Source organism: Colletotrichum orchidophilum, assembly GCF_001831195.1.
Source record: "Colletotrichum orchidophilum strain IMI 309357 chromosome Unknown Scaffold_150.1, whole genome shotgun sequence".
NCBI classification, from domain to species: domain Eukaryota; kingdom Fungi; phylum Ascomycota; class Sordariomycetes; order Glomerellales; family Glomerellaceae; genus Colletotrichum; species Colletotrichum orchidophilum.
Window position 1 is genome coordinate 74,820 of NW_019173106.1, and position 8,662 is coordinate 83,481.

Consider the following 8,662-nt stretch of genomic DNA (forward strand, 5'->3'; position numbering starts at 1 on the left):
CACTCCCACACCCCCCCAGGCTAACCCGCCGCTATCTTTCAATCCATCAGCAAGACGCCTTAGCTACTGGAAATAAGGCATACCACATCAGGCGTCCCCTGCACACTGCGATAGCTCGAGACCCTTCTTAATCCCCCCAGCACCCGCTCTGACCTGCGGGGGAAGACTAACAACCAGAGAAGAAGAAAAATTCTCTTCAGCGGGCGGACAAGACACACGGAGTCACAGCCCAGACCACCACAGCTCGTTCTACCTACCTACGCTACCACCCTCCTACCTTGTCACCTTGTTCTACGGACAGGTACTCAACCCAGGGCGTCGAATTCGCCACTCCGAACGCGTGAGAGCAGGGTCCAATTTCCTGCATTCCCATACAAAGGCCGCCAGCAGGCAGTCTAGATCCAGATCTCACCGATTGTTGCGAAAAATTTTCACAGCGGCAGAAAAGAAGGGGAATAAGAAAAGCAAGGGCCGGAAATCTTGTTCCATCGTCGGACACTGCTTCACAGCGCCTCTGCCAAACCCGACGGCCGAGACAGGACGGACGTTCGCAACTGCAGTGGCACTACACGCTGTAGGTCGTCAATCTTTCGCTTCTTGGGGGTATAGAACGGCGCTACCCCTCCACCAAACCCGCCATTCCCCGCTTATCTCGTCCCGCCGTCCATCCACCGATACAGGCACCAAAACAGAGGACTCGGTAACCTATTACCTGTGGGAGTGAGCTGCGAGAGTCTGAGCGATAGACTACAAGAAGAACCCCTGCCAACCTCGTCGCATTGTTGGCTTGTTGATTTCTTCTCTCGATCTTCCCTTCCTTGGATCCCTTTCTCAGTCGCACATCCGCCAAGAGAAAGATTTCACAATGCATCACAGCCGCAGAAAGTCGGGCAACACCTCCATGACGGAGAAGACTGTCACGGCTACCGATCCCTCCCGCTACGGCAAGCGTCCGTCGACTCTCACCAGACGCCAAACTCCCCAGAAGTTGGGCAAGAACCCCAGAGACCGGGAACGGGAACGGGAACAGCAAGACTCGTGGGACGACGAACGGGAGAGTTTCCCTCAATTTTGGTGAGTTTGCTACTACCGTCTTTTGTCTATCTTCCGTCTATTCACGTTCCATTCTCATAACTTCCCTCCCGCTCTCCCCCTCCTCAACTTGAACATTCATTTGTGCTTCCTCAGCGCCGCCATGTTCCAGCCTTCCAACCCCGCAATATGCCGTCTGGCAACACCATCATCCAATCTTTGTTGCAGATTGTCATCCCGTTCAGGAGCTCTGCAGTGTCACGACGGACGCCCAACGCGGCGCGTTGCTGTGCTTCCGATGGGTGTCTACGGACCCGATTCCCTTTCAGGCCAATGTTTCCCACGGTGACTGGACAATTTTGCTAACTGATCGCGTGTGGTAGTATGACTTGCGAAAAGCAATTCGTGCCTCAAGACGACAAGTTCCTGTACTGCTCAGAATCGTAAGCTGCCTACCCCAACGAGTCCTAGGACAGATGTACGTTGCAGTGACTCACTAACTATGCGCAGATGCCGCAAGCATGATCAGCAAACCGCATCAACTGGCAGAAGTCACAGCCAACCGCACATGGGCAACTACCCTTTCTACGCCGCATGCAATCCCGAGCCGAGAGACATTGTTCCTCGCGCGTCCCCGTCAAGGCCGAACTCCATGCACTTCTCGCCGCCCACAACACCAGGTGCCACCACTGGCGCGCAATACTCGTCCGCCATCTCCGCGTTGAGGTCGCTCAGCATCCGACCCCCAAGCCCGCCGTCCCCCACATCGTCGCACGCCAGCATATGGCCCTTTACTAAGAGCAGCACCAACAGCCCCAGCACATCGTACAACCGCGGCAGCAACAGCTTCTTCCCGGCCACGTACGACGGAGGTTATGCGGCGAATGGTTACGCCTACAACTACAGCTCCAGCGGCATGGACCGCCCGCTACCGACCCGGAGACCCACTGGGCCGGGCTACTCGAGGCCGAAAAGCATCGAGTTGGTGACGCCCATGGTCGGTCGCTAACCACCGCCAGACGGGGGACTGTGACGGGAGGTTACACCACCGCTCACCTGGTTCAGTCAACCATTACACAACCGCACGGCAGGGACTGACACCTCGTCACCCCACGGGCATGACGGTGTGCGTGCGCGCGGCGGGTTCGATGGGTCTCCCACTCGTACTCGCCTGTATCGCCCCATCCCCAGAGCGCGGGGTTAGCGTCGATTTCGAGCACACGCGGGGGCAACCACGGAGGCAATGAGCCGACAAGGGGAGGTGACCCATCTCAGGCTCTACCAAATTGGCATCCGGATTGTCACCTTTCCGACTCATCCGCACACCTTTCACCAGCCATTTCCTCCTCTTTTGGCCCACGCAAACCAACGCCACGAAAAACGAAGAATGGCGCCTCGGCGGAGAGACTAGCATTCTAAGCTGCGGGGGCTTCATTTGCGCATTCGCCAAGGGTTTTGGACTGCGAAACGCCATGGCTTCGGCGATGTGAGAGATGGGAAATCCGGGCAGGATCATAAAAAAAGTTGGGGGTTGCATTGACACGGTGGCATGGGGCATTAATGGGTATTTGGTAAGGCGATTTGGGGATGGTTAATCCCGTCATGGTTCGCGTTAACCTCGTTTGGTATGCCGTACCCAACACAAACACACACGGAATTCTACGAAATACTCCGTGTTTTGGGTTTGGGAGGGTGATTCTTGACAGGATCTGGTCTTGTTTTCTTTCCATTATCTTTTGTCACAATCTTGTTGGGGCACATCATCATCATCATCATCATCATCATCTCACATGACGGTTCTTCAAAGCCATCTGAGCATACATAGAAGGACAAGCATCTACGGATTCGGGAATAGCTAGCATTAAGGGCATAACGGATCTAGTATTCGGGCGTACGTTTATAGTTCAGCCCAGAGGAGGCTCATGGCGGATACAGTACTCCCCCTCCTCCGAATGGGTCAATATCATATTTGTTTTCAGCAATTAGCATCAGCGTGCCTCGGCGGGGGCCATGGACTATAATCAAATGAACAAAGCAAATGGGTCATTCACTTCGATGGTACTACTGCGTGAGAATTGCTTGAGTCGACTTGGCTGAATGACAATGTGCTGGCGCCGCCGAGTCAATAGCGGAAGGCCCAGGTGGGTGGGAGGAATATCTCGGAGACGGCCAAAAGAAAAATGAACAAAATCCAATCGGCTGATCCACACATGCGAGACCCCTCGGGCTTCACCCTATGCAATGTTGCTCCCCCGGACGTGCCTAGCACGTCGATCACGTTTTATTCTTCACATTTGTGCGGCCTTCCCCGGATCGTGAAGTGGACGGGCGGGGCCTGGCGATGTGCGGCACTGACTCGGGAGGCGAGCGGTGCAAAGTCAGCGGGACGAGTGAGAGATGGAGAGACGCGCACGCGCTCGACGCGAGCTGTGACGACAGTAGGGGAGGGATTCACGGAAAGGCAACTCTGGGAATGCCGTGATAAGAGTGTCTACTTGTTTGTGATTGGGGTGCTCACTTTTTCCCCGCGGGGGGTTAGTTTAGGACTTTTTTTTTGGTAGAGACCTAACTATCCGTACGGATATACAGATGCAACAGCATCTCCATAGTACGTGGCACACACACACACACACACATACACACCCAATGGGCCATGTGTGTATGTTTCGGGTTCTAGACCATCATTGTTGACGAGGTCTTTGCTGTGCCGCTTTTTTTTTTTGGCTGACCGGGTCTAGACTTGTCTCCCTGTGCAAAGTAAAGGATTTTGATTACTTTGGGGTTACACCAAGTGAGGTCAGAGGCCGGAGGATAACGTAGGTAGATAGATGGCTGCTGGCCTCTGTGCCTGACAGGAGGGACGGCCGGGCCGGGGGGGGGGCAATCTCAACCCGCGGGCCTCGACCGAGGTTTTGGACCATTAACTTGATGCGGCACTTTGAATCAAAGGTCTTTTCACGGGTTCCCTATTCCTGCTCAATCATGCCTTTTCTGAATTAGACGTTGGTTCCGTGTACTTTTCGCGGTTCAGCGGGCGCGGAAGAATTACGGCAGTGGACTAGCGGCAGATATAAATGCGCTGAGTGGGGGGGGGGTTTGGATCGTGACCATTGTTCTGTTCGGCGACCCGGTTTGAATGCGATCGATGCTGATTGAGTCGGGACATTTGATGACGTTGACAGGTTTTTATGGGTAGGATTTCGGCAGTGGGGGTTCCCTCTTGAGAGGTTCTAGGAGGTTTCTAAGCAGATGTTGTCACCTTTGGTTAGCAGTTTGTTCACACGATGTTCGATTTTTGGTGATATCGAAGTGAGGCTGTTTCTTCCGAGTCATGTGCTTGAGCAGGTGATGGGACTTTGTCTTGTGAGATGGTGGTGACGGAAGGACGAGGGAAGTATCATAACGGGGGTGAATTGGCGAGCGATGACGGATGGTCTCAGAACGTGTCGAGGTCTCGTGATGAAAGGTGATGAAGGTGATGAAGGCGGAGCTTGGAGGAAGGGTGGGGGAGGACCAGGGCCGGACACTGTCTCGAACCCGAAATACGTGACAACGATGGTGACGAGCGAATGGGCGGCGACGGTACCAGTGATCGGGGGCGGTGAGCTTAACGCAGGTTCCAGTACTCCGTGAAGGTGTGTGATGCCGGATTCCGGGACTAGTATCACGCAAGTCAGGCACGTAATGTAGGTACGGTGCGGCGGAATGTCCTGGTGGAACTTTCCATCAAAGATGGTGAAGAAAGGTGTGCGCATGTAGGTGTGTACACCAGTGGCATGTAAGTGAGTGAGAGGGTGGGTGGGCTGGGGGGCTGGGCAAAAGGTGAGCATGATCGGGTTAGGATACGGGCAAGGTGACCGATGGGAGTGGGTGGTGGATGCGGCGGCTGAAGCGCACTTGACGCCGCGGCCGCGTGAGCGAGCGAGCGAGCGAGCGATGATGGAGGGGCAGGGCGGGGGGAGGGTCTGGTCTTGTGCTCGTAGTGTGATGAGATGGATTAGATTGTATGTGATTGTGTGTGATGACGTGAGGCGCGGGGCACGTCGAGTCGTGTTATGCCTACCGTAGGTATGGGCCTACGGATACGGATACCTAAGGAAGGCACTTATCTGCTGTTGTCGGGGACTTTGCCTAGTCAGCACGATGTTTCTAGCGGATAGGCTAAAGTGGTGGTTTGCTTGGGTGCTGGGCAGATAAGAATGGTTTCTTAATTATAGGTGTGATAGGGACAAACGTGGTTGGTCTTTGTCCGTAACTAGGGGCGGGATGTGGTTAGAGATGCGAGATAGGGTAGTCTCGGTTTATCGTATACTCAGGTCGACTGTAGCGGAGGCTGCATTCCTACTGCCTACTGTGTAGGCAGGATTCTTGGAGGGTTGGAGAGCGGGCCAGCTGCTCGGGCAGTTACCTTGCGATTTGAAATACGCGTTGCAAGGTGTTGCCTTTCAGGAGGGGGGGATCTGGAGAGGAACATGAGAACCGGTTCTCGGGATGTGATGAGCCTGTCGAGGTATGATTGTAGGGTCCCATCTCGGGATCTGGATTTGAGAATGCCACCACGTTGTGGCCTACCACGGCGTATAGTCACTTTTCTCACACCCTTCCTCTTTCGGCCGGCTCTGCAGACTTGCCGCGACTTTGCGAGGTGTTCCTAATGGGAGGGACGATTCGGCGAGGTGGGCAAAATGACAAATGTCGGCGATGCCGGTGTTGTTCGGAGCGGAGTCCGGGTCCCCGGTCTCTCTCGGCGGTCGGGGGTGGACCCACGGTGGGGGTCGCTCCCATGATTCTGGGTGTGACCGTCCGATGCTAGGAAACGACTCTCATCCTTGCTTGAGTGCTACCACCCTACGGATACAGCGATGAATTTTCGGAAAATTATGTTGATGGCGTGCTTCTTCTCGGCGTTTCTGTGATGGGGACTTTCCTGGACGGTTGTGTCGTGCATGACTGCAATGGCAGCTTTCTGATTGGGCCGATCATTGGCCTGCTCCTTTTTCTGGTCAAGGTTCCACGGCAAGAGATGGGCTATCTGCAGGCGCCGATCGTCGCCATGATAGCTCTATGGCAGAGACTGTGGGGGCGGTCTCGGACTAAACTCCGACGCTCTCCGGCCTGCCGCCAATGCTCGATGTGGTCATGACCTTGGACCATATGTCCCTAAATATTCTGAGATCATCTCTTAGCATCGGGAATGGAATGCTGTGCAGCGGTATTACATGCGACTGTACATCTCCGCGATACAGTACAAAAGCTTGACCTCGATTTGTTTCGTTCGTTGTGTTGTGTATTTGGGAGCAGCCGTAGAACCGTCGACGAGCTCGCGTAGATTCGCCGCGTTCATCCAGGGTTTCTACCCCAACCTCTCGTATCCTTCTCTACGTTCTGCACCTGAGGAATGACGACTGAACAGCAAGCTAGTTGTTGTTTTCAATGCAGGCTTCATGGTAAGGTCGAAAACATGGCGCAGGCGCTGGGATACTTATTTGAAGTTCGAGATGGTGATATTTCATCATTCAATGAAGCAACTTCTTCTCAGCTCAGTCCATTAAATCGAAACTAGCACAGACAGCTCTTCAAGGATTAGCAGGCTACTTCTCATTCTCGACCGATCATGCTGCATTTTGTGCCATATGTAGTCTTTCTTGTGGTTCTACCTAAGTCTCACGCTATTAAGCCCGACTCATTCGCTAGAGCTAGACGTTATATAGTCAGGCGTGGCCCCAGTCACCAAGAGTTTGTTGGCCAACCCTTCCATGTAGTCGTACGATGTGTGCTTGACCTTGAGAAGCTTTCAGGTGACGCGGCGAGTCTGACTCGAGCGGACAGCGTGAGCCCATTTTCCTACCTTGCCCCAATTCTTTCTTACTCTCTCGTGTAGTATTCTGTAGCAGTATAATCACCAAGTGCCGCTAGATGATGAATCCCGGAACGGTTCGTATGGAGACCACCGTCGTCCACTCGTTGGCAGTTCAGCACTCTGACTATTCTTTCCCGACTAGTACCTAACAATTGTTAGCACAACATGGTGGTTCTTGAGTCTTGGTTTCGAAGTTGCCAAGTGTAATTAAGTACCTAGTAGGTAGTCAAAGTGAGCCGGGCACCCGCCAGTTACGGCAACATTCCTCTATAGATCCCTCTCCCCTACACACGATCAAGAGGTACACCGTACTCAATTGCCTAGCCTGGGCGGAAAATTCACCCTTTCCATTCTATGAGACGTGCCCATACTCGCTGTTCAAACCCCGCGGAAGCTTACCACAAGTTACCTACTTCATCAAACTTACGTTTTGTCCAGATCTCGGGGTAAATTCTTTGGGTATTCTACTCTGAGCAACTTCATATCTGCGGTTTTGTATGATGAAGAGAACTGATGTTTGAACGTTTAAATGGACTTAACAACTGTGTCGTGCCGTTCATATTTGAAGAGCACTCCTTCACCGGCCGCACACGCCGATTGCCAATGCACCAACTTTCACCTACATCTCATCGTCCGAGTTCTTGGGGCATGTGAGACTGAGTGCCCGGGCTGCCGCTGAACGATAGAAGTCAAACGTAGCAGTAAGTGAGTCAGAAAAGGGTCATCCATTACGGAACTTCCTCATTTCAGTGCGAAATAGTCCACCTATCCGCATGTGATTGAGCTCAACTCAAGGAATGTGGGATTCCTAATCCGACTTTCCATGAGCCCAAATCGACACTCACAAAGGTCTCTCAAGATTGCGGTACCCCATTGACTTGTCGCGTTCATTGGCAACGTTTGCACCGCCAGATCATTGTCTGACATGGGAGATGCCAATTGGTGCCGGGCACTTTGCATCCGGTTTCATGGCAATTTGCCTTCTCGGAGACAGTGCCTTTCATTATGAGCCAAGACATTGAGGTCACGATAATCACTATCAATGTGATGGTTTCAGTTGAGGGGCGTGTCGGTTCTCATATAGCAAGTCCAGTGTACTTAAATCGAAACGAGAAAAATATTGTTGATAATGGATTCCGTCACTATGAATAGGTCTTCATTTCCAAGCAAATCTCATCACCCAAGTCTACCGATTAATCTAATGCTCCTTTTTATGAGGCTCTCCTCCGTCACTCGAGTCCCGAAGGCCTTATCCATCGAGTCCGAACTGTTGGACAATCCCAGCTCGGGCCCAGATGCAGAGTCGATCATGCTTATCTTGGCACGCCTAGCCTGCTTTGAAATGTCTTCCACCCACCTGAGCTTCTCCCTGGTCTCTGCATCCAGCCCATGTGCCGATAGTGATGATTATAGAGGATGCTCGGCCTCGAGTAAGTCAAAAGTCAGATAGACGAGCTGCTTCAACGCCAGCGACCCGGAACGCGTGGCAAACTTTTCCACAAACGCACTCGACAGATTCGCGGCGGCGGCCTGGGAGATGTTGAACAACAGGTCGTCCCTGCCTATTCACACCCGACGTTCTCGTGGGACGGCACGCTGAGCTCTAGATCCGTTCGGCGCATGTCTCTGACCGCGTTGTAGTCGAGGGTTTAGTTCGATATCTCGTCATAGACTTTATATTTGTCTACAGTCTGCGGTGACGAAGATGGTGCGTACGAGAAAGAGTTGAGGTTTCGAATCGAGTATGAGGCGAGTAACTTTTCTTCCAGA

General features: G+C 53.0%; 1 protein-coding gene across 1 annotated transcript; it reads left to right on the forward strand.

Moving 5' to 3' along the window:
- Nucleotides 1–865: 865 nt before the first annotated feature.
- CORC01_12360 (uncharacterized protein) lies at nucleotides 866–2,041 on the forward strand (the record flags this gene model as incomplete). Its single annotated transcript, XM_022623981.1, has 3 exons — nucleotides 866–1,074; nucleotides 1,416–1,475; nucleotides 1,543–2,041. The coding sequence occupies 3 exons, from the start codon at nucleotides 866–868 to the stop codon at nucleotides 2,039–2,041; spliced, it is 768 nt and encodes a 255-aa protein (XP_022469534.1).
- Nucleotides 2,042–8,662: the final 6,621 nt, after the last annotated feature.